Consider the following 26,441-nt stretch of genomic DNA (forward strand, 5'->3'; position numbering starts at 1 on the left):
ATCTATCTATCTATCTATCTATCTATCTCTGAACTCAGTGAACCTAACTTTGAGTTCCAGCTCAAACCCAGACATTTTCATTTCAGAGAACAAAACGAATCTCTCTGAAATCCATTTTGCTCATCTGTAAATGGGAGTAATGGTACCTACTGTTAAGTCATAAGAGATGTTTTCCAAGTAACAGCAGAGTAAATTAAAGTACTTAATGAACAATAGGTGTTTTGCTGTTAGGAAATAACATAAATAAATCACTTCACCTTTTCCCTTTTCTTATTAAAACAACTTCTTGTATGAATTGACAGGTGGGAGATTGTAGACAAAGGGACCCTTCCCTAAATTAACTGCATGTTGCCTAAGGGATAGATATGAAAGGAAAGATGCATAATTATGAGAAATAGAAGTTTCTTTCCCTCCAGAGTCTTTTCTGAGCTCTGAGCCATTGTAAAGTTATCTGGTTTTCAAACTTGAGATTTATACAATCATAGTTTTTCAAAACCATTACTAGAAACCTATAGTCTAAACCTTGTGTAACTTATACCAAGTAGTTCCTAAGTGCAGGAGACACTAGCAGAGAAAAGGAAGGTCAATATTAAAAGGAAATGTAGTTCATCCACATGTTAGAATAGAGGAAAGCTAGGAAGAAAGCAAAAAACAAAATAATACAAGGATACACAATGCACTGCCCCTCCATGTTCTTATTATTAGTACTCTTAGCATTTTATATATCACCTTTTAAATATTTTCCTTCAAGAAATAGGCACAAGAGTCACTTTAATGGGTATGGGAGGGAAAATGAAATAAACTTGAGGTTGATTTTGATGACAGAGTATTTAATAGATTAAATACAAAATGCTGTTAATCCTAAGGATATGGTATTTATTTCCATTTTTGTATGAATTTTTGCCATGAGTTAGTTTTGACCAATGTCAAGTGGAACATTTGATGCCAGAATGAAGACAAAGGAATCAAAGCAGGTTCATACTTATGTATTTGAAATTCTGCTATAGATCTTAGATTCTATTTGTTAAATGCACATATTTCTCCCCAGTGGATAAAATAAGAAAATGTGGTGTTTGTGGGTATTTAGGATATAGGAGTTGGGGAAGAAATAGAAAGAGATGGAAAGCAACCCTATAGGAAGCCTGATTACAGCGAGAGTTTTGCTTTAGCTGATGTGTGTTTTCAGAGGCTTAGAGTTTCTACTTATGAGTATTATTTCTAAGCAAATTGTCATTAAATATTTGTGAATCAGTTAACATTAAAGATGAAAGCAGGTTTTATAGCTTCTTTATTTTGTTTTTCTGTTACAAGTCTTTTTAATAGATCCATTTAAAGTAAAATAAATTTTTATCTTTCTAATTTTATGCTCACCAATTCCTTCAGAATTTGTCCTATCAATAAAGATTGAGGTTGTGTGGCAATGGAATAGCAAAAATGTGTACCTGGGCATAAGGGGTAATCAAAATTCAATCTCAGCTTTTATACCAACCTCTGGACTAATACATATTGATGGAGTTTGATTAAAATAAAATTTTCATGGACAGAATCTTAGATATGATGCAAACCATCATAGCTTAAGATTGGAAACAAAGAGGGCATCATGTACAATAAGATGTCAATTGAAGGCAACACAAGAATGTCCCAACATCTTTGTACTGGTTCCAGGTGGTTTGCTGCTTGCTGCAGATGTGGCTATGTTGCCACCTGGGGACATGAATCACTGCTGACATCTCATCCTCCTCACCATCTGTCGAGTAATCCTTGGCAGAGTAGCTGGTGTCTAGGGGAGTCTGTGGGCACACAGAGGCAGAATCTTCTTGGCATTTTCTGGGACTCCATTCTGCTTCTTGCTACTGTTGCTACTGCTGAAAAACTGAGAATTTAGGAGCTTCTGGTTTCAGCACAATCTTTAATGCATGTTTGACAATGATTAGGATATAGGTAAAAGTGATGATGTGAAGGTAATCAAGTCAGTAGCACTAAGAACTGATAACACTCCTTTATTGTCCCTTAGTCCATTATTTTGCAAGTAGCCTGCTACTCGCTGAAAAGATAGGCTTCAATAATCAAGCGCAAGTGAGAATTTGAGCAGACAAGTCACTTGCAGTCTACTCTTAGAGATATCTCTAGGGTAAGGCACATTATGTACCTGTGACCTCCAGGGTTACAGGTACAGTTACTCAGAAAGCTGTGGGTAGTAGGAAGGAAAGGTAGCTTGGCTATTCTTCATCCTTTTGTATAAATCTTATCACTGTGACCAAGATGGAGCTGCAAAGTATTTTAGTATTTGAAACTCATCTTGAGGTGTTTTACCTAGTGAAATGTATTTTGTTGGTTGAGGAAAGGAAAACAGGGAAGTCACCAAGTCTGTTTATAGGTCAAAATCTACTTTTACCTATTCCTTCTAGGACAAGGTTGGCCTGGCAGCATTATAGCCTCTCATCAGGGCCTCCTGGAAAAAATTGCCTAGGGCTTATCTGAAAACACAACCATGTGAAACCAGAGTGTATCCCATCCACAGGGATGCCAACTAGAATGGGCTCCAGTTTTCTTATACTAGAAACAGAATGATTTTATAATTTACCTTTCTGTTAAACACTTATTCTCTTGGTTGAACTATCAGTCCACACGCTTGGTATATATTCTATAGTTCCCAGATTAGTTTCAGAAATACCTAAAAACTTAACAAAGTTGCTTTATGCCAAGTCTGTATAGGTAAAGTGACACATACAATCAAGCAGTGATGTGATGGTGTTCTATGTGGACAGCTTCTGCACTCAGATAGTTGAGATCATACAAAAGGGCTGCTACTGGTATCAAGAATTCTGAGTAGCTGTCCTTTTTTTGCTGGCTAAAGTTCAGTGAATGTGAACAAGTAGACAGAAGCAATCCTTCTCCAACATAGTGCTACTCAGAGGGAGGAACGAAGTGGTGGAGGACTGAGATTTAAAAGTTTGAGGAGGCGCTAATCGAGCAAAATATGTGCAACTTAGCTCTGTCCAGAATGAATATTCAGCAGAAGCAAGCTGAATAGTGGATCAGACAAACCCACAGTGTCAGTTAGAATTCTGCTACCCCACTGTCTTCTACAACAAACATCCCAGCTACTGAGAAGTCATGGGGTAGAGTAGGACAGATGTTTCAGATTCGGATTGCAATTAAATCTTAACTGTACAGCATTCCTGCTGTGTGAACTTCAGACAGGTTACTTAATCACTCATGGCCTCAGTTTCCATGTCTGTTATATGAAGAGAAAAATATTGATATTCTGAGAATTGTGAGGATTATATTTTAAGAAATGAGGCAAGTAAAATGAATAGCATGGTGCTGAGTGGATAGTAGCTGATCAATAAGATGATGTTGAAAGTTCATGGAATTGTTTTGGGAGTGACATTTAAACAGAACATCCGTAGCCTTCCAAATAACATAATGCCAATGATGTACATGTATTGTGTTTTAGGTTGCATTTACATTGTGTCATCTTTCAACCTTAAAGCAATTTTAAGTAAAAGATACTAACCAGATGGAAAAACACTTTAATTTTACAAGAATCATTCTAATAAAACTTCAGTCAGGAAGCACCACAGTGTCTGAAAAAAAAAATCATAGAAAAGTTAAATGCAAAATTATAAAATAGAATTTAAATGCAGTTATATCAGTTTCAGTATGGTGTGCATGTGTGTAAACAAGTTAAAATGAGATCTCCGATTCCCTTGTTCAATCAGTACAGTTTCATCTGTGTAGTGGAGAATGCTGCTTCATCCCTGAAGAGCTGCCTCACGACTCTAAGATTTGCGGTATTTTAAACAAGATTTTTCTGTTTGTTCCTCAGTAGTATTTCTTTTTTTTTTAATAGAGGCATGTTTTTTTTATTTATTTATTTGTTTGTTTGTTTGTTTTGTTTATACATGCACTGGGTACAGTCAGAAGCGCAGGAGGGTGAGAGAATTCACCAGAGCCAGAGCGGGGAGCAGAGCAGGCAGAAAGACCGAAGCACACTGCTGAGGGGAGCAGCGGGCGGCAGGAGAGGTCTGCGCGCCATGTGGGACCCTCCTCAGGTGGCCGGGGAGCAGCCGGGGATCGAACCGGCGCCGCAGAGGTCGCCGGCAGCTTCGCAACCCAGCGCTCAACCACTGCGCCACCGGGGAGGCCCCCTCAGTAGTATTTCTTATTCCAGCTGTCTAGTGTAAAGAAAAGATGAGTGTAGACCATAATTTCCTTTTTTCATTAGCATCACTAATAATTATTATTTAGTAATAGATCTTCCCAAATGGCCACCTTTACTGCATGTTGATATGTTTACTGTTCTGGAAAATAAAACCTACAAAAGAATTAAGTCCTATAATATATGAAAACAGGCTAAACAGTTTATGAAGACCAGAGACAATGTTAAAGCAGAGATCAATTCTGAATTGTTTATCCTCTCAAGATTTTAACATCTGAAAGTATTAATTCCTTTTTAATGAATCTGACAATATTAAGATTATATGTTATAGTCAAGGGGAGTGCCATTAAATTTGTAACAATATTAAGTAATGTTATTGAGTCCCCAAATATTCTCATGAAAAGATTGTTACTATGTAAGGAAGCCTTTGCTAAGGCAAATGCTATGTGACATTGTAGCAATCAGTTCAAGATATTGGTAACTAATTTACAAAAATCACACTTTCATGTCAATTTTCATGCACATTTTAGACTTACTGTGTGAAAAAAGAAAATCAGGGCAGAACATATGTACAGTATACTATGTTTTGTGTATAAAGGATGAAGGAAACGTGCACATCAACATACATATGCACAAAACAGTGGTTTTATGTGGTCTGGGAAAGACCCGATTAGATAGGAAGGTGTGATTGATAGCTGTATACTTTTAAAATTTTGTTTGATTTTGGAATAATGCATGTGTGTTACCTATTTACAAATGAATGTTTAAAAATATGCATTCATGAGAGCTTGCATGGACTTTCATAGTTCTTACATATCTTGAATAAGATTATTCTTCTACAAACTAGACACCATTAATTTAATTTTAAGAAAGAATGATATGTGATAGTAAATGAGATATTTTCTTTGACTTATATGTAATTGAAAATTGATTTTATAGTCATAATTTCCCCATTAAGTTTTTTATCTTTGAACCACCTACACACCTATATTAAAGGCCATTACTGACATGCTTATGGTTCAGTTTGGTCACAAAGCTGAAGAGATTGAGGAGGATTGTTTTTCCTGAATTGTAAATTATTGAATAAAGAAACTGCTAATTTTAATCACCTATGGAGTCCAAGATTTAAAGGATAATAATACAACTAGTATGCCCATAATCCCTTATTAATGTTTCCAGTCTGTGTAGCAAGCACATTTTGAGATATAAGAAAGAAATTAAGAAACATCAAATATGACTAAAAGAAACGACACAACCTTTTCAGTGTTTTTGAAAAAGAATACTGTTATACCTGTGTTTTATTATAAATAACCAGGTTCTGTCATATTTTATCTTCTTGCCAGCAAATGAAGGACATTGTTTCATAAAGCTTCTAAAATGTACATGAATATTTAATTAAATCATATCTCCTTGAGAAAATAAAGTTCATTCGCATTTATAGCAGACCATTGTGAGGAGTACATAATTGTCAGAAGACCAGGGTAGCCAGTACCGATTGCTTGTGGAACAAAACTCCTCAATTTTTAAAACTTTTTTTTAAAAAATAACATACAATCATAAGTGTTCATTTACTTTAAAAATTCTAAAGATGAAGAAAATTATTGTCTATATATTTAAGTCCTTGTATAAATTACAAAACTCAAGTTTATGTTACAGAGTCCCTTCCCCATAGGAAGCATAAAGCACTTTTGTGGTACCTTTCACCAGTAAATATTTGAATCACATTGAATTTGACAAATAAAATAAAAGTTGATATTGCATCTTTAAGCCCCAAGAGAACATTCTTCTAAGCTGTCTCTCATAGTGAATGAGCTTCAAAAGTCATTTGATTGCCATGATTTAACTCAGTATCAAATAAAGATATATAAAAGTTATACATATATACTTCAGTAGAAATCTGAAATATCAGTGAACTGCAGACTCTTCTTGTTTGAGGTCAAAACAAACACCCTTTGGAAGACAACCAAGAGTAGTTTAAGACCAGGACAACAAAATAAAATTATAACAATAATAATAACAATAAAATAACAATAATAAAATAAAAATAACAACAACCAACAATGAGGTAAACTCCCCTTAAAAAAGGCAATATGTGTTGCCTGGATTGTCAGGAGAGAGTTCGATTGTATCTGACACCCAAATGTTTTTCCAACCAGAGTTCAGCCAGTTGCATCGTTGAAGCAAAAGTACTTGCCTTGGATCCTAAGCACATTTTATACTGCTTAGGGTCCAAGTTAGGGTCACAATGAACTGGGTGGAAAATATGCACCACTCCTATTTCTTGACTTCGGAAGGGCCGTAAGCCAGATAGAATAACTTTATTATAGAGATCTACATCTTCTAGTCCCCAGCCTTGTATTGAGGTATCAAATCCACCTGCACCAAGAAGATCACTTTTATAAATACAGGTAATTCCATATCCATAGTCTCTCCAGAATCCAGTCTTCTTTGAAAAGACAAAGTCATCATCAGTGGGAGGATTTCCCCCATTAGTTACCTTTGGGTCATACTGGCTAAAGATGATGGGGTAGTACACCTGTTGTCCCTGAATTGTATTATCTCTACATCGCTGGAGAAAGTCTCCTCGGAAGATCAAGTCAACATCACAGAATAGCAGCAAAGTATCATTGTCAAACTGGGAAGAAGCCATTTCAAGACCAAGACCTCTGGAAAACTCTCCCTTCATAGGGATCAGGGTCATTTCTGCTTTAGGGTACTTGTTCTGATATTCTTGTATCAGCTCAATATGTCTGTTGGAATCTTGACCAGAATCTCCGCTGAAAAGAATAATGACCAACTTTACATTCTGCTTTGGGATAAGACAAGTATTTTCAAAGTTCTCCATGAATCTCAAGAAAATGTCATACCTTCCAATGAGAGGAACAAGAATGTGTATTTTCTTTTCACTGTGCCCTCCCATTTCTTTGGCACCTTGAAAAGAAGTTAGTATCTTTAAGGAATTAGATATAAAGGAGAATGACTGAGTGTCACTGTTAATACTCTCCACCAGACTGTTGACATCTAGCTCTTCAGTTTCTTTGAAGAAAGGCTTGCTGAATAACTGCTGAAGATATGCATGACGTCTCACTGGTACAGTCAGTTTTCTCCCTTTATGTCTTTTGTATAAAAGGAGTAAATCCAAAATGTACTCCACCCCATGCATGGGATCAACTCTGCGGTAGCCGTACTGAATTTCCTTGAAGTCTATGAGCCGTCCTCTACTTTTGGCATTCTCATTGATCATTTCCATCACCTGTAGGACAGTGTCATCCAGCGCTGTTTTTAGGATGCTGTTGATGCTCTGCCGAGGAGGATGATTTTCAGATGCTGAGTAAAGGAGCTTCCCTGTCAGAAACTCCCATTCTATCACTTCATCTCTCTCTCGAGGCTGGAAGTGATTGAAAGATGGCATTACTCCCAGCTGCTGGTCCTCTTTGCTTACCTCACTGTTACTGAGCTTGCTCATCAGCGCACTCTCTCGGTGGAGCTGGATTGTGCGGTAGCGAAGTTCAGAAATTTTGCGGCTGAGCATGTAATTATGAAGCCTGTATTGGTAGGCCGGCCTTTTGTTGGGATGAAGCGTTATAGCCGCATGAATTTTGCTATTATGAAGGTCTTGGATGTAGCCCTTTCGATTGTGTTCATAATTTTCGTGAAATAGTTGCTGCATCTGAAAAGACGAAATCAGTATATTAGAATAAACTTAAAAAGAAAGCAATCAATAAACTAAAACATTTACATTAAAAGGGTTAGTAAAGTGACTTACATGCTTTTGAGAACAAAAATTAATTGTAAAAGATATTTTGCATAAAAAAAATAAAAGCAATGTATCAATTAAAATAAATGAAATACTGATATTTATAACACAAATGAATCCCACAAACAAGTGAAGGAAACCAATACAAAATAATATGTTTTGTATGATTCTATTTTTTTGGAATTCATGAACAGGTAAAGGTATTTATGTTGTCAGCTTTTAAAATAGTGCTCAAAAATCAAGAAAGGTGTAGGGAGCTTTAGAAGTCTGGTAATTTTCTATTTGATGATCTCGGCTATGCTTATGCATATGCATTCAACTTGTGAACATTCACTGGATTTTTACTGAAGACATGTTTGTTATATTCCAACTAATAAGAGATATTTTAAAAGTATGCATATACATGTATGTAGAATTAGGTAGGGATTTCTGATTTATATACACATGAATGTGGATATGCAGGTGAAACCAGAGAGAAGATATTGAAAAGCTTTCCTAGGGAGGTGTTCTAAAAGGAGTAAAGCCAATAACAGGGCAAAGTCTTTAACTTTTTTATTTTACCTGGTTCCTTTTCTGCTTGGATTTTCAAATTAACTTCATTTGACTTTGAAAAATATAACAGTAGATATTTTGAGATGCATTTTGGACTTGTTTCAAGATGCATTAGTTTGGTTGCATCCAATATTGTTTTCTGATAACACATGTTAACTTTTACTTGAAACTTTGATTGATGTTAAATTAAATCCATAATTTCATTCAGCTCTTACAGCTCTATTTTGTAGTAGTATTTTTTTTTGCCTGAAATTGCTTCAAAATTTTACTTTATGTAATTTTCCATACATTTTTTCTTTGTATGCAAGAAGCTAAAAATATTTGATTGTGTAAAGACTACTAATTATACCACCTCTAAAATATACTGGCTCTCTGAAAATATTTTTTCCTGAAGCATGTCTTACATTATTAACAAGAGGAAACATGCTAAATTAAATAGGACACATTGCTCAGAGGCATACTGTTAAACTGTAGACTTTCGTAATATTGAGGTGATTAACAGTGCACAATTTGATGAAGGTGACATTCTGGTAGAGAATGAATGATATCTTCGTATTGAAATGTTTAACTCACATTACTCATATAATTACAACCTAAACAGTCTATTCGGCACTGATCTTTCTGATGTTTTCCTTTGCAGAAGTTTTATATGCCAAAAAGACAATGTGTTATTCAAAATGGCACACTGATATATACTCCAGGTAGAACAGTTATAAGGACATCTTGAATTTGTCGTATTTTTCATTAAGAAGCATAGGATATACCCATATGTATATGTAGAGCATAGGATATACCCATATGTATATGTAGAGAGGTCTGAGTTATATATAATAAACAGGAAAACATTTAAATATTCATGAAGCCAGTCAGATCTGGATTTGAGTAAGGGAGCCATCCTATCAATGCCTATGTGTCTAAATCTCATTCTGCTTACATATAAAAGTGGAAAATTCCAGCACTTACAGTATTGCTAAATAAGAAATTATATAATATGCATAGCATTGTGTCTAGCTACTTAGAAACCAGTAAGTAGATGAAATCTATGTATAAATCAAAGTTCAGATTTGCCAAGCTTCTCCTGAGAATATTCTTTTTTTTTAAAAGATTTATTTATTGATGCATACAAGAACTGGACCAGAGGTGGGGAGGTGGTGAGAGGATTCACCAGAGACAGAGTGGGGAACAGAACAAGCAGATTGGCTGAAATACACTGCTGAGGGGAGAAGTGGGTGAGTCAGGAGAGGTCTGCTTCCCCATATGGGTATCTCCCTGGCCAGGGATCGAATTCATGCTGCAGCAGCTGTGGGTAGCTTCATAGGTTGCATCTTAACCCCTTGTACCACCAGGAGGGCCCTGAGAATATTCTTTTTAACTAGGAGTTTTTAGAGAATAAGAATAGTCCTCCTTTGTTAGTTTGCTTCATCTTTATTCAGTTAGGGAATGATTGCTTTCTCAGGTTATAATTCAATGACACATACTTAGTGCTTAAATGTATCTAATGTGATATTGAGGGACCTTCTAACAAAGGTCCTCAACATTTTACTACAAGAAAGAAATTATTATTGTGAATTTTTCTGGAAACCAAAGTTCAAAAGAATAAAGTCATTTAACTAAATGTCTAAAACTAGAATAAGCAGCCAACTTGCTACTTGCTACTACACACACAATTTTGAATGTAGCAAAATTGTTTTAAATAATTTTGTTAAATGTAATAAAATTTACTTAAAAATCATATTAGCTTATTTGAAGTAATTCAGGACCTCCCTTTTAAAAATTACAATTGATTTCATGATACCATCAGAGCCTTACACTGAAAGGGACTATCATTTCACAATAGCAAAATCATAGCAGCAATTAACATCCGTATGTTCTGACTGACCCCAGTGCTCTAAGTATATCACCCAAAGTTTCACCTTCTGAGATGGACATTCTCTAAAAAGCAACAGAAAATCTATTATAAAAATCAGAGAGAGGAAGAATAAATGCCAAGATACAGTTATATGTTATTATTAATCTTCTACCATATTAAACTTCTATTTTCTCCTTAAATTTATTAATTAGAGGTTAGCATAGGTAATTTCTGAAATGATTATAACAATGTAAATAAAGAATTTCCATTTCTATCAGCAAAAATCTTCAAAAACAAAAAACAGGAGTTGACTACTAAGAGGCACAAGATAACTTTTGGAACAATGCTAATATAATCTATTGTTTAATTGTAAACTCTATTGTTAAAGTACATGTAGAAAAGGAGACTTTGGAGGAAGGTAAATTATACCTCAATAAGATTATATTTAAAAAATTTATAGAATATTTAAAATAAAACACAGCAAAATTCAGTTTGAAAAATGAAGAGAATGAATATATAACCTTTGATATATGTGAACTGATATATGTGTTGGATTTCAAAGGCTATAAGGTTGAGCAGGGTCAACTGGAAAGAAGTTCTAAAGTATATTTTTTACATGTATTTATACAAATTTTACACAGATTTTATTTGTTAGCATCTTAAAACTGCACATATTTATTATTTCACAGTTGCCATGGGTCAGGAGTATGTACCTTTTTCGTTGGCCCTCTGCTTCGACTTTCACAAGCTTTAGTTAAAGTTTCAGCTAGGGCTTGACACTCACCTGGAGTATTCAAATGGAAGGAGATCTGACTCGCACTAATGTGATCTTGGTAACATTAGTTCCTTGTAACTGTAGGAATCTTGGCAACTGACCTTTTTGGTTACTTGATTTTAAATGAAGTAACACTGCATTATAATAATTAAATAAGCTTCAATATATACAAATTTTAGAACATCTTGGATAAAGAAAAGATCTTTAACTTTATCAGAGGAAAAAATTAAAAAAATTTAAAAACAAATCAAATACAAAGGATTGAGTAGAAACCAGAGTAGTATCAGACTTCTTAGATGCAAGGAAAGAAAACTGAAGTAAATGAAAAGATATCAGCAAATTTCAGAGTGAGTGCTGTTACAGAACGCTATGTCTAGCTGAAACTAGGAATCAAATTTAAGGTTGAAATCAGTTCATTTCATAGCTGTTAGTCTCAAAAATAAGTTTACCATTCTTATAACGTTTTTAAAAAGAAAAATCAAATAATGTAGAACATTAGTGATTCAATATAGCAGAGAGTCATAAAAAATTCCTGGAATGGTGGTAAAGGGAAGTCTTGAGACTAGTTTAGTTTAGCTGATTATGATCAGCTGTTTTAAAACTGAAATACGATAGATCCATGAAAAAAAAATACAACATAGTTAAGTCCTTTGATATGTTTGACTCTTGAGGTTTTTTTTTTTTTAATATTTATTTATATATACAAGCACTGGGTACAGTCAGAAGCACGGGAGGGTAAGAGAATTCACAGGAGCCAGAGCAGGGAGTAGAACAGGCAGACTGACGAAGTACACTGCTAAGGGGAGCAGTGGGCAGCAGGAGAGGTCTGCATGCCATGTGGGACGCTTGCCTGGCGGCCAGGGATCAAACCAGCACTGCAGAAGCTGCGGGCAGCTTTGCAACTCAGCACTTAACTGCTGTGCCACCAGGGAGGCCCATTGACTCTTGAGAGTTTTAAGACTCTTGGAGAATTTGGATAAGAATGTGATAGAGACCAAAAAAGCAAATAAAAACATAAGGGAATTAATAGAAATATAAAGGGATGTATTTGAAAATTATTTTGTTTTATCTAGATAGCTCAATTAAGAAAAATATTTTTACAGATATAATTATATATATCCTACATAATAATTTATGTGAAGTTGTTAGAAAATATTAGAGAGCTAAATTTTCATTTCAATAGTTTAATAAACAGTATCTAAAATGGCAAAATAAAGAAATGATTGTGTAAACATGATACTTAGATTTAGGAAAACAAATACTGAAAAGAAGAAATGACTGAAACTCCTGAGGATTGGCTGGATATTGGTAAGAATATGGTAGCAAAAAATGGCTCCATTTTGCAATAGGTTCACATTTTATATATTATGATCCCATAGGAAGAAAAGCATCCCTGGCCACCCAGACAAAGGCAAAGAAATGACAGGAAACCAAATGCTTCTAAGAGCACTGAACACAGCATTGAATTGCCTATTACCAAATCACCCTCAGACTTTCTAGTTTCCTAGGACTATAATTTCATTTTGTTTCAATTAGGATAGTTATGATCCTGTCCTTTGAAATCAAAGGAGTCTTATCCCCCCCCCCCAAATCTGATAAATGGATAAATTTTAATTTCAGTTCTTTACTAATGCTCTGTATGATGTCTGCTTAATTAGCCAGTTCAATCTTGGTTGAAATCCAAACAACACTCTCATATGGGCAATCTGTACCATGTCTTCCTGTTACATTTTATTTTGGTAGCTATTTTAGGTTATTTTTTTTTTAAACCTGTCAGACAACACAGAAAATAGCTTTCAGATACTGTTATATGTGATGAAGTTTTCTCAGCAGTATATATTCTGTACAGTTTAAAAATACTTTCAGGAAACATAGAAAATAGCCAACAGATAATAACTCTTCATCATGTGATAGATTCCCTACCAGGGTATATTCTGGACACATGCTGTCTCAAGCAAACAGCAAAGAGCTTTAAAATCAGAAAGAAATAACTAAGTTCATCAGGTTTTAGTTTCTAATGGTTTCACAGCACCTGTTCGTTTGTTAATTTAAGTAAAACCATATACCTTAATAAAAAAAAGCACTGTTAGAAATGAAATAATACTCAAATCACCTAATGTTAAATCAATTCATCTGATTTAACCTGACATGTACTTTCACGCAGTACCACAAAGATGCTTCCTGATACATAGTTAAGATAATAGTGGAAGGCCTCCCCAGTGGCCTAGGGGTTAAGTGTCAGCCTTATCACCTCTCCAGCCTGAGTTCAACCCCTGGCCAGGGAGCTAACCCACATGGCACAGTGGACCTCTCCTCTCTCCCCTGCTGCTCCCCTTAGCAGTGTATCTCAGTAAATCTACCTGTTCTGCTCCCCACTCTGTCTCTGGTGAACCCTTTCACCCCCTGTACCTCTGGCCTATATCCCAGTTCTACATATAAATAAATATATTTTTTTAAAAAGATAGTAGTGGATAACTATCAAAACCTATACAACTTTCCCTATAAGTATTTAAAATTTTTGGTAAATTTTTTTGCATTCACTATTTCCTTAAACCTTTTTTTCCTACTCACAATTTATTGCAGAGAAAGTCAAAGAAATTTTTCAAAATGTTTTTGAATTGTCACTTTCAAACATGCACATACTCTCATTTGTATAATACTAATATAACTTAACTACCCCCTTCACCAGTGATTTACTTTATTACACCATAACTATTAATAAACAGTGGGGGGGGGAAGGAGGTTATCACTTCAAACCAAACTTATAAAACTTTTGAAAAACAAAATGTAGGAATAGTGGTTGCCATCCAATTTTGGAAGACATGAACACAATTAATGAATGTATTGTATCTACTGAGAAATTGTGTCAATTATATGAAGGCACTGATCATGCATAGAATAATGCCTTACTTTCCAAATTAAAAAAAAAAAGAGAGAGAAAATGATCTGCTTTCTATTTAATGAGTTTTCTTCCAGCTTTCAAGTCCCAAGTAACTTCTTTTTTGACTAACGGTGCTCACTACAGCTAAAGCCTAAGATTTTCTTAGTTGCTGTGCTTCTCATTTTTAATTTTCATGCCCCTCAAATTCAAATAACCAGTCATTCAAATAACCATTCTTTTTTTTTTATTTTTAATTTATTTTAAAGATTTATTTATATAAGAACCGGGGTATAGGCCAGATGTGCAGGAGGGTGAGAGACAGAGTAGGGAGCAGAGCAGACAGATTTACTGAAATACACTGCTGAGGGGAGCAGTGGGCGAGACAGGAGAGGTCTGCTGCACCATATGGGTTGCTCCATGGCTGGCAGGGATCGAACTTGCACTGCAGAGGCTGCAGACAGCCTCACAGCGCTGTGCTTAACCACCTGCAGCACCAGAGAGACTCTAACCAGTCATTCTTAAAATAAGCTTATCAGATTTTATATGAACACTATGTCATTCACTAATCTGGAAAGCATAGGAATGGGGCAGATAAAGACCATGACAAACATGATGTTTTGTTTAAAACATGAGATGTACTTCTGTGGATATGGACTTTGGCTACATGACAATTTTTAGTGATCATCATTAATGTTTCTACAGTAAACTTCAGAGCAATTTAGAGTGCTATTTGTAAGAAGCTAAAAATTTGATGTCCTTCCAACAAATAGAAGGGCCGTGATGAAGCATAGAGTGTTAATTAGATCATATGCAGTTTCTTATATCAATAGAAGATCTATGTTCAAATATACTCTGTAATGGAATAAGACGTATCTCAAAATTTTTAGAGTGAATGTTTAATATTCAGAGAATTGTAGAAAATTAACATAAAATCACAGTCTGACAACTGTATGGTCTTACTGAGTGGGTTGTACATCCATGTACATAGTAGATCCTCAAGAAAGCTACTAGGATCTAATTAATAGACTCATAAAAAAACATGAGAAATATAACAGATTCTGTGATAGTGTGACAATTTCTTTCAGTAACTTTCTTTGACTAAACTTTTCTTGATCCCATCCTTCCCAACATTTTGGCTGCCCCTCTTACTTGTAGAATGAATGACTCATTCATTTAAAATATTCGCTGAATTTCTAAAATGTGTCAGTTGCAATGAATAGAACAACAAAAGAAACATGGTTCCTGCCTTCATGGAGTCAACTGATTAGTAGCAGAGGCAATCACTAAATATATACATTCATAGACAGCTTTATCATTTTGACAAGTGCTCATTGCACTAATTATACCTATTGTACTTGCTGCTTTGCTTGACTTTTTCTCTAGAAAGCCAGCTCCCAGAGGGTAGCCTGAGCCTAATGCTCAATACATTATATATAGTTAATTTTTTAACAAGTTAACATATGATCCCACAAACTAGTTGATAACCAAGACATTTGAGATCAAAATATTTATTTAAAAAACTTTCATTCTCAGGGAGCAAATTCTCAGCATTCTGTGTTATTTCCTAGGCTTCTACATGTTCCAGTCAGTTAAAAAGTAAAGTATAACTGAAGACTTTACATATCTGTGATATGCAAGACCTGGCACATATCTTGAAGCTTTATGTCTTACTTAAGTAGTGACTCAAAGTCCAGTACTGTTGGACCATGACTGATAGTGGTCATACCTCTCTTTACTATTTTTGTAATTGATATAGTCATCCAAGCAGGGAGAAAGGTCGAGAACACCCATCATCATTCCTGCTTTGTGCCACTGGAATGTGAAATGATTGTAGGAGTCTAAACTGCTTCAAATCAGTCTCGGCTCTGACACATGAATAATTTCTGAACAAATAAATGAAGTGCTGTTGAGAGACCACAGTAAATGAAAATAAAAGCACAGCTTGAAGAAGCCTTTTCCCACTTGCATGGAGACAAGACAGTCTTTCATTAAAAAACAAGACAAAATTAAGCTTTATAGACTCATTGTTAGAGGTGGTATGGAATTAGATCTACTTTGGAGGACATTTCAAATAGTCAAAGGAAAGAGAAAGGGAAAATGAAACTCTTCTGCAGATTCCTCTTTTATCTCTCATCCATGTCTGTTTTGGACTAAGATCCTGGCTCTGGAGTCAAGAATCTGGTTCTGAGATCTGCTCTTTCATTCCCAGTCTGACCTGGGATAAGTTCCAACTGTTAGGAAAAGAGCACCTGGACTGTTCTCTATATGTTAAATAAAATATACTTAAAGCAGTGTCTGGTGTAGATTAAGTACTTAATAATTGTCTCATTATTTATTAATTAATAATAATTAATTAATAAATTAAATAAATTAATATATAAAAATTAATTGATAATTAGCAATTAATAATAATTGTCTTATTATTTAGTTAACTTAAGATAGTGAAATTTCTTGTACCCTAAAACAGGTTGCAAAGACATCTCTGCTATATGGTAATAATCATATTTTGTAGGTTACTAATGAGTAATTTTGGTTACACATTAAGTTTAAAGAGTTTAAGATTGTGTAAGATTTTGTATCATTTACCTGTAAGAAAGGACTTGTGATTTTGGACCAGTTCCCAGCTCATTAGCACGTAAAATGCCTACCTATAGGTGAGCAAGATGACCTTAATGCCCTTCAGCTTGATTAAACTTTGGATGGTTTTCTTCCTGACTCCAGTTCCCTGATTTCCTATTTCTGAGAGCATTTACTTTTTAAAAAAATTGTAATCCTGTAAATTCTTCCTCTGCCCCTTTGAGATGTTCTTCAAACCTTTGCCTAGTTTTATAGCCTTCTTCAAACCTCTGGCCAGTGTTACAACCCAAGAATATCTTTCTCAGGGATTTGGAAGCCCTTCCTTTGAAATATAATCAACTCTTATCTCCTGGCCCCTGGATGTGAAGGTGAGGAGTTAAGAACCTAACTTACATAAGTACCAGTTAGCAAACATAGATGGTCTAATAACACTGACCAATATCCCTGGAAAAGTCCTCCTGTACTTTTTTTCTAGCTTACCTCAACACTTTAAAACTCTCCTACCTTTTATTTCAGTATTAGTTTAGTTTACTCTCTCTCCCCTAGTGCAATGGTTTTTATTTTTTTTATTTTACATATATTTTTATATCATTTTTCATTTTTGCGCAATGTATGTATTTTCATCTTGATTATAGTATAACCTAGTGCAACAGTTTTATATGAAATCTTCCTAGGCTGTTCTGTGTAATTTTTCTTTTACTTGTGTTAAAGGTACACCTTGGCGAAGCATTATATTTCAGGTATTAGATCCCTTGATCCACTTAAAACTCTTTGCTCTCATTAGCTTGAAGGAAAAAAAAAGAAGAAAAGGAAAGCTCAAATTAAGATCTTATTCCTTATGGTATAATCAAGGAGATAAGTAGTGCTTCCCTCCAGCTGATTTTATTAACATTAAAGTTTTATGATAAATTATGAAGATCCCTAGAGCTAAGCACCCAATTAAAATAACATAAGCATGGCAGGATATCTTTTATGATGTTTTTCTTAAAAAAAAATTCTAATTATTGTGCTGTAGACTTCTGCATGGGAACAGCACTGCTGTGGTGATGGCTGGGAATCATAGCTCTAAGTAACAGGTAGGTATTTCCAACATGGGGCTAGCTAACAAATGAAGCCTAATCTTTTAAAAGTGTTTTAGATATGAAAATACAGACTTGAATCACAATGACCTTTTTTTATCAATGCTTACTGGATACTAGGTGTAGCTCATCTTTTTTTCTCACATATAAAAATGTCACAACAGCCAACAATAATTTATATTAAAGACTAATAAAACAATTTTCTGAGACCCAGTAAGTTTCACAGTTCACTCGCAGTCACTATACTAGTTTTAGTAAGGGGAAAAAAATTACTTGGATTTTGAGTCTACACATTTACCTTTCAAAATTGGTTTAAATGAGATTTTTAGAAAAAATTTCTAAGATAAAATAAGTGACTTGCTTAAGTCTTAAAAAGCAAAGGTAGAACTGCAAGGAGAAAATGGATGTGAAAAATACAACTATCCATGAGTTAAAAAAATCCTATTTTACAAACAAAACTGTACATTCCAAATCCCACTAGCTTTTAGACTTGTTTTTTATGGTTCTATTTTCAGCACTATCACCCCCAATTGTGGAGGGCATTTAAAGATTATTTTATACAATGTGTACAGGGTTATTTTTTTAGGCAGATCACTTAAAACTTTCACATAAACATCATGGCAAATTTTCTGTATTTTGTAGGGTTAATTTAGGTGGTATATTCTTTGTGAAAATAATTCACAAAAGGGAAATTACTTGAAATCACAATTTAATATATGGACTATAGGAAATTATCTATTTACAAGGAAAAAAACCCACAAAATTAGATCTATAATGACCTCACATCTTATACTACTCTATATGCATATACATGTATATGTGAATATGAATGTGTGTATATATGTGTTATGTATTTCAGATATTATTTATTTGTTTGTTTACTTATATGCATACAGGAGCTGGGGTATAAGCCAGAGGTGCAGGGGGTAAGTGAGAGGATTCACCAGAGACAGAGCAGGGAGCAGAACAGGAGGATCTACTCAAATACACTACTAAGGGGAGAGCAGGCGAGATCGGTGAGGTCTGCTGTGCCATGTGGGTCAGATTTCTGGCTGGGGATTGAACTCGTGCTGCAGTGGCTGCTAATAGCTTCGTAGTGCTGAGACTTAACCCCTTGCACCACCAGGAAGGCCCCTATGTCAGATATATTTAAGACCTAAATCCTACTAGCACCACCTCCTACAAAAAAAAAAAAAAAAATAGGAAGAAAATGTAGATAATTACATTTTCTAATTATTTGGAGAAGTCCTTTTTAAGCAGAAAGTTTAAACAAAAAATAAAAATGATAAGATAGTAGATTTAAAGGTACATAACATTTTAAAATTCTCGTATCAAAAGCACCATAAATAAAATTTGGAAACATCAAATTGGGAAAGTGATTTTTGCAATAATGATAGCTTGTTGAGAAATATTATCATTAGTATTTTTAATTTATCACTACCCTCCCTTAAGCCTCATCACTAATTCAATCTATTTTACCTTGGAAATATCTCTTAAATCTTGATGCTCTTCTTTTATCTTAAGGCCAGTGATTTTGGTCCAAAATACCAAGAATTTACTCTGTATGTTTGCAATAGCCACTGGTCTGCCTATAGCTCACCTGGTTATTGTCCAAAAGCTCTCCTTAAGCTTCCAAGACCAAATAAGATCAAGGGGCTATCCTTTTCCTCATCAGTCACATCCAGTACTTCTAGAATAGTAATACTTCTAGGAATAATGCATTACTCTTCAACTTTCTTTTTTAACCACTTACCATCTATATTCTGGCATAGAGGCTTCCTCTATCATTGGTGGCTTTGTGCATGTCTTTACCTCTACTAGGAATGTTCTCCCATCTCTCAAACCCACTTCTCCTGTTTAACTATTAGTTTAAATGTTACTGTCTATGATACTTTTTTTTTTTTTTAATTTTAAGATTTTACAAGAGCCGGGGTACAGGTCAGAGGTGCAGGAGTGTGAGAGGATTTACCAGAGATAGAGAGGGGAGCAGAACAGGCAGACGGTCCGAAAGCACTGCTGAGGGGAGCAGTAGGGGAGACAGGAGAGGTCACTCGCCAGGTGGGTATCTCCCTGGCCAACCTGGAATCCAGCCCGCACTACAGAGGCTGTGGACAGCTTCACAGTGCTGCGCTCAACCCGCTGTGCCACTGGGGAGACCCCTATGATACTTTTAAAACTCTATCAGGACTGGTATGTTTTCCTGCCACTGAACACCATTCTTCCCCACTATATAACTCAGTTTAAATTTGACTTTTGTTTATTCATCTAAATTCATTTGTGTACTTGAGCAATTTGGGGTTTTTCTAAGGGCTAGGAGTGTGTCTTCTTTTTACTCCATCTCCAGTGCCTATGATGTAAATGATGCAGAACCAGGGCTGTTGGGAGGAAAGCCTTGATGCACATCAAGTGCCTGTGAGTAGATACTAGATTTTAGAAAAGATAGAGAATTTTAAATCCAACTAGAATAAATCTGGTCATTAAGTGCCTGTTTTAAAGCCCAGTGATTAGGGGATCAAGTAAAATATATGCATATGAAAACAAAGAAACAAATACAATTCTCAGGACCTTCCAGTTCTCTATCTAGTGCAATTGCTTTTCTTTGATATGTAAAGTTTTACTCTGCAACATCCCAGAGTCCTTCCTTCTTCCCAGCATTTCTTTCAACAAGTTTTACTTCTTTTTTAAGAGTACTAATTATTTTCCTCTATCCCCCTTTTACTCCTTGGACTCTAGTTCAAGTCTGAATTATTGCAGATGTTTCCATTATGGAACTTAGATTTCAGTGTCCAAAGAAGCCACAGAACATATAAATACCAATGAAGTATCAGTGGTGATTTTGAACACGCTAAATCAGAATCCCAGAGAAACCAGGTCTGATAACATCCTCTGGAGTCCCGTGCCCCACTCCCTGTAATCAGAGCAGCTTTCCTTTAACTGTAATGCATTACGTTAACTAAGTAACAGTTTAATTGAAGAAAAAGTTCTGCAGAAGGGAAAAAAGGGTGACAATAACTCTTCTTAGATCACCTGAAGGTGCCCTTTCTGCCCATTGCTGCCAATTCAAGTGCTACTCATCCTTTTAAATCCAGCTAAATTCTTACCATACAGATGATGTATCATCTGTCAATACCAGGATAGCATAATACCTCCTTTGCAAGGTATTAAACAGATCATTGTATCCTGTAGTTTGATGTTTTCTAATATGCTTAGCTTTTAAACTTATTATTTATCAATCAGGTATTTATTTAACTAATTAGTTATTTTCACTGCTCCCCTATCCACACTTGGATTGTAAGTTTATTTTGGAAAACATACTACTTAACAGATTTTTCCCTTAGCTCACTATGACTAGAGTTGGGCTAATTATAAAGGAAGACAAAATTTGATTAAATTGTCTGATTAAATCTGATTAAATGATGATCATGATTTTAATTAAGGGAAGTAAAAGAAATATGTTGTCTTAAAAATCAAATAACAAGTAGATTTCTTAAAAAACAGAAATTGGAACAAATAGGAATAGTGTCTGGGACACCAAGTTGGGAAAGATTCAGAAGTTGAAGGAAAAATGTGCCATGATGAATTGGAAGTAAATCCCATGGGCCTTGCTTTTCTCATTTGTGTAGGGAATGAAATGTGAGGGCACCCTTTCTGTTTCAGTGTCTTCTTTGTCAAAATAGTTCCTATATACGTTTATGTAAGTTGTCCAATAAAGAAGGAAGAATTAACCAAGTGTAAAATATAGCTTATGTTCATATATGATTTATTTTTTAAGATGAAAATCAGCTCAGTTATTGCCTTTTCCTCTTCATGTTTGCTTTCCATGTACACTTTCTTTAAACTTCTTGCTCTTTTTTTTTTTTCCAGAGGGTGTGGTTGGGCATTAAAAAGTGCATGATAAATGAATGAAATAGTTCATACTCCAGGGCCTCCCTCGTGGCACAGGGGTTAAAATCAGCACTTTCAAACTATCGCCAGCCACTGTAGCATGAGTTGGATCCTCAGCAGGCTAGGGAGCAACTCACATGACACAGCAGACCTCTGCTGCCTTGCCCGCTGCTTCCCTCAGCAGTGTATTTCAGTAGATCTGCCTGTTCTGTTCCCCACTCTGTCTCTGGTGAATTCTCTCACCCCCTACACCTCTGGCTTACACCCCAGTTCTTGTCTGCATAAATCTATAAATCTTAAAAAAAAATTCATACACCAGAGTGCTGATTTACACAAGCAGCACTGATTGAAAAATTGCTTGTTTGATGACAAAATAAACTTGAAAGTAATTGCAATTACATAGGGAAGGCATAATATTGCTACATTTATATCACCTGAGTGTAGATGTAAGTTGATTGCAGCTGTTTAATTTATTCCCTCTGTATCATTGTGATCCACCCTACAAGTGGTAGGTGGCTTTTCTGTGACCTCTAAAGATTCTCTTTTTAGGGTGTCCTCATAGCTCTGATCCAAAATTGCCATTTATCAAAAGTGTTAGGAGAAATAACATAAAAATTAAAAAGAAAAATGATAAGAATCATGAGAGTTGTTTCATATTTAATTATATTTTTATTTTTTGCTCTGGAGGATTTTTTACACATACTTATAAAGTTCTTGCTAATACAATTGCCTTTATGATATAGCAATAAAAGGTCATTTACTATCCAACTATGGCAAATATGTAGCATAGAAAAAAATTAATCATTGCTTTCAAATGTGTAATATTGGTGTGATGGCCAAAGTAGAACAGTTTATATGAAAGCACTAAAATATAGTAATATATGATATACTGCTTAAATGAGCAATTTAAGAGATATAGAAAAATGCATTTCTGATTAAATGTTTTTCTTTTAATAAATGTTCCAACAAGCCAGGGGATGACATTTATTACACATAAAATTAACTATAGATAAAAGATGTGAGAAGTAAAATCAATTGATAAAATAATAATTAAAATAAAAAGCCCTTTCTGGTATAAATTTGCAACATCATCCAAGAATAATTTTAAATTTTAAATATTTTCAAATAAAAAATAAAATCTTCAGTTGAGATAAATGATCCTCAATAGAGTAATGGTATAGCAGAATCTTGTGTGGGATATAGAGATACTGGAGTTTGAATAAGACATTTGAAAAGTATCATTGCTTATGTGTATTTTTATTATGTTTTCTTGATCTAATTAAAGTTTTAAGTCGCCAAAAAGGACATCCGATTAGTAACTTGAAAGAGATCAGGAAACTCAGGTTTTTATGATTTACTATAGAAAGTAGTATTTTTACAACTCTCTTTTATCAGGAAAATTAAGGATGGTTTAAATGTTATCTTATTTCTGAGTTCTTAAAATGATTTTTTTTGGTCTTTCTGTAAGGCAAATGTCAAACTTCATTTTAAATAATTTAAATCATTCAATTCTGAATCAGAAACATGTTAAGTTCAAAGTGGATATGAAAGCATTGTTTTGCTGTAACAATTATTGTTACATAATTGTGTGTTGTATAATTGGCTGATTCACTTTAAAAGTAACCATACCAACTTTATAATACACATTGTACAATGTACATTATAATGTACCTCTAAAAATCCTAATAAAAAATTTAAAAACTACTAAGGAGAATTTAAGAACAGAAATGCAAAATGACTAAATTACAATTTTTACCATTATTCTGAGTGAGAAAGCATTCTTTAAAAAAGTTATTTTTAGGGCCTCCCCGGTGGCGCAGTGGTTGAGAGCTGGGTTGCAAAGCTGCCTGCAGCCTCTGCAGCGCTGCTTTGATTCCTGGCGGCAGGGTGAAGGTCCCACATGGCGCTCAGACCTCTCCTGCCGCCCACTGCTCCCCTCAGCAGCGTGTTTCGTCAGTCTGCCTGCTCTGCTCTCCGCTCTGACTCTGGTGAATTCTCTTACCCTCCTGCACTTCTGACTGTACCTAGTGCTTGTATAAATAAATAAATAAATAAATAAATAAATCTTTAAAAAAAAGTTATTTTTATATTGGTTAAATACTAATCAATTAATTTTTTCAGCCATATTTTTTAAATTGCATTAATTTTTATTGAAATACCATTGTTATAAATACCATAGTGATTCAGAGGAATAGGTCTAACCCCTTAGATGTATGTTATCACACTGCATCTTCCACCAAAGCACCCACAGTACTCCATGATAGTCTAGTGCAAATCCAGAAGATATATCAACTTTTAAAAAATGGAATTTGATAGGTTTTTTTTTTATTTTTTGAAAAATTTATTTATACAAGAACCGGGGCACAGGCCAGATGCACAGGAGGGTGAGAGGATTCACCAGAGATAGAGCGGGGAACAGAACAGGCAGACTGAAGAAATACACTGCTGAGGGGAGCAGCAGGCGAGACAGGAGAGGCCTGCCATGCCATGTGGGATTCTCGCTGGTCAGGCGGGCTGGAACCAGCGCTGCAGAAGCTGCAGACAGCTTCTGCAGCGCTGCGCTCAACTGCCTGTGCCACCAGGGGAGGCCCTTGATAAGTTTATTCTAAAATATCTTTGTGGTTGAATAAAAGTAGTCAAAAACACCAGTAAAGAAGGACATCAAATTTCTTTGACCAAAGTAGTATGGTAGTTATATAGGAATAGACAGTAGAGCAATAGAACGAACTATTCAGAAAGAGTCCGGCATCTAAATCAGATATTTAATAAATTAAAAAGTAGTATTTCTAATAGGGATTTAAGGATAAATTATTCAACAAATGCCATTAGCACAATTATCTATAATTTAAGAAAAATAAATTTGGATCCTAATTTAGAACACCACTGTAAATATATATTAAAAGCACAAAAGTATAAAAATATTAGAGGAGGAAATTACTTCTCTCTTTCTCTCTCCCTCTCTCTCTCTCCCCAGCTCTCCCCCCACCCCTGCCACTCCTCCCCCCAGCACCCAGGTGGGATGTTTTAGAGCTTACTTTGAATAATGAATGAAAAGATTTTCATTCAGGAAAAGAGTGCATATTGTCATGCATAATGTTAGTGGTATATGCAGGAAAACAATCTGCAAGTCGACCCCAATAATTATCTGTATCTGCCACTTAGGAACTTTCTTTTCATAAGAAGACACAGATTAATAGATATTAATATTTTTTCTTCTATATGAAGTGTACCAAAATCACTGAGTATATTTGCCTGAGAGAATGTAGGAAACTTTATAAATTTTTGTACTTTTTCCTAATTAGGTTACAGAGACTCTTGCAACAGAGATGAGAATACTGGCCCTGCTCTGGGTTTGAATCCCACTCTACTTAATGTGAGCTGGTACAAATCATTTAATATTTCTATATTCTTGTTTTCTTTCTAGGAAAATGTGAAATGTGCTCATGATGAATATTAAATTAACTAGTATAAATACCATGTTTATACAAGTCAGAATGTTCGGTATATATAGTTACTACTCAATAAACATAAGTATTTCACCGTGAGTGGAAGTAGCAATGCATGTCACTGAGAGCCCTATCCTATACTCCCTGCAAAGTAATAAAAAAGGACCAGATTTTTACTCCACTTTCTGGAGCTGTCCTTGGTATTCACTCTGAAGGTTTGGCTGTAGCTGTGGTGAAACCCCTCTGTTGGCCACCCCTTTACTCTTTACTCTTACTCAAGTTTGTTTAATGAGTAACAATATCTAGATTAGAACCTTTCTAACAACTGAAGGTTTCTTTCTACAGTCATAGGGTTGAGGCCAGTATATACCTGGATACTGTTCTAATACTACATTTAATGAGAGAGAGGGGGTTTCCATGAATCTTTATTGCTGTGAGGATAAAATAATCAAAACTTTCTTTAGCTCAGAGATAAGGAAGCAACTCCAAATGCAGAAAATAGCAGGAAAGCACAGCGTAGATGTATAACAACTGGTCAATGGATTCTGAAAGAAAAGAAGAAAGCAAGAAGTGGGCGTGTGTTGGGATGGGGGGCCTTACAGGAAGGAGATAACTTCTAAGAAAGAAAGAGGCCCAAAACACCAGAGATAGACAGTTTTAAAAGCAGAAAATACACTTCTCATGTTACAATCCATGGAAATGAAGAAAAAGGGGGTACAGATGCAGGCAGGACTGAGGATCTGGTGGTTAAAAGATATGAGGGGCTTCCTAGAATATGACTTCTAAGTACTACCTCTCAGTAAGGCAATTATTGAGAGTAAGTCTATCAGGGAACTTGTTTATTCCCCATTTAACTCTGCTTGGTTGAAATGAGTAAATCTGCAGTGCTAATTTACATAATCTTTCCATGAATAGAAATAGGATGCAAAAACTCAATCTGTTCCAGATTTAGCTCCAAACTGGAATGCAAGGTTTGACAGAAATTATCTTCTAAGATGGAATTGTTTTTAAATGGTCCTAACGAATCTTAAAATAGAGTATCGCCAAAAACATATGCCTAATTCTTCTGGCACCAGAGTGACATTTTCAAACCACTGCACTGTCTTTAATCTTCTTTGGTGGAAAAAAAAAAAAGCACTACTGTTGAGATTTTCACTTGGAAATGTCCCATGCCACATTAGGTAGGCACTTTCAACAAGACACTATTTCATGGTAAGTACTGCCAGTAACCAATTATCTGGGATGCCTTTCTTGGCTAATTCACAGCAATCACTGTGCTTACTTTTCTTTCCATTGTTACCAATATGCTAAGTCTTAACACTCACACACCTCTAGTCATGTATACAGAATTGCTAAGTATTAATTGACATATGCTAATTCAGGTGTTTAAAGTTACTAGTTTTAATTTACATTCTTACAGAGAACATTCATATTATATCATTAAGACTGCATTTAAGCTTGTTTCATTTATTTGA

General features: G+C 35.0%; 1 protein-coding gene across 1 annotated transcript in view; it reads right to left on the reverse strand.

The window, feature by feature from the left end:
• Window positions 1-5,422: 5,422 nt before the first annotated feature.
• Window positions 5,423-26,441, reverse strand: part of CHSY3 (chondroitin sulfate synthase 3) — a 226,857-nt gene continuing 205,838 nt past the window's right edge. The window contains exon 3 of the mRNA XM_037509410.2: window positions 5,423-7,835. Coding sequence (XP_037365307.2) covers window positions 6,273-7,835 — 1,563 coding nt within the window. The 3' untranslated portion in view covers window positions 5,423-6,272. The remainder of the gene's footprint in view (window positions 7,836-26,441) is intronic.

Source organism: Talpa occidentalis, unplaced genomic scaffold (genome assembly GCF_014898055.3).
Source record: "Talpa occidentalis isolate TD23 unplaced genomic scaffold, MPIMG_talOcc4v2.1 talOcc4.13, whole genome shotgun sequence".
NCBI classification, from domain to species: domain Eukaryota; kingdom Metazoa; phylum Chordata; class Mammalia; order Eulipotyphla; family Talpidae; genus Talpa; species Talpa occidentalis.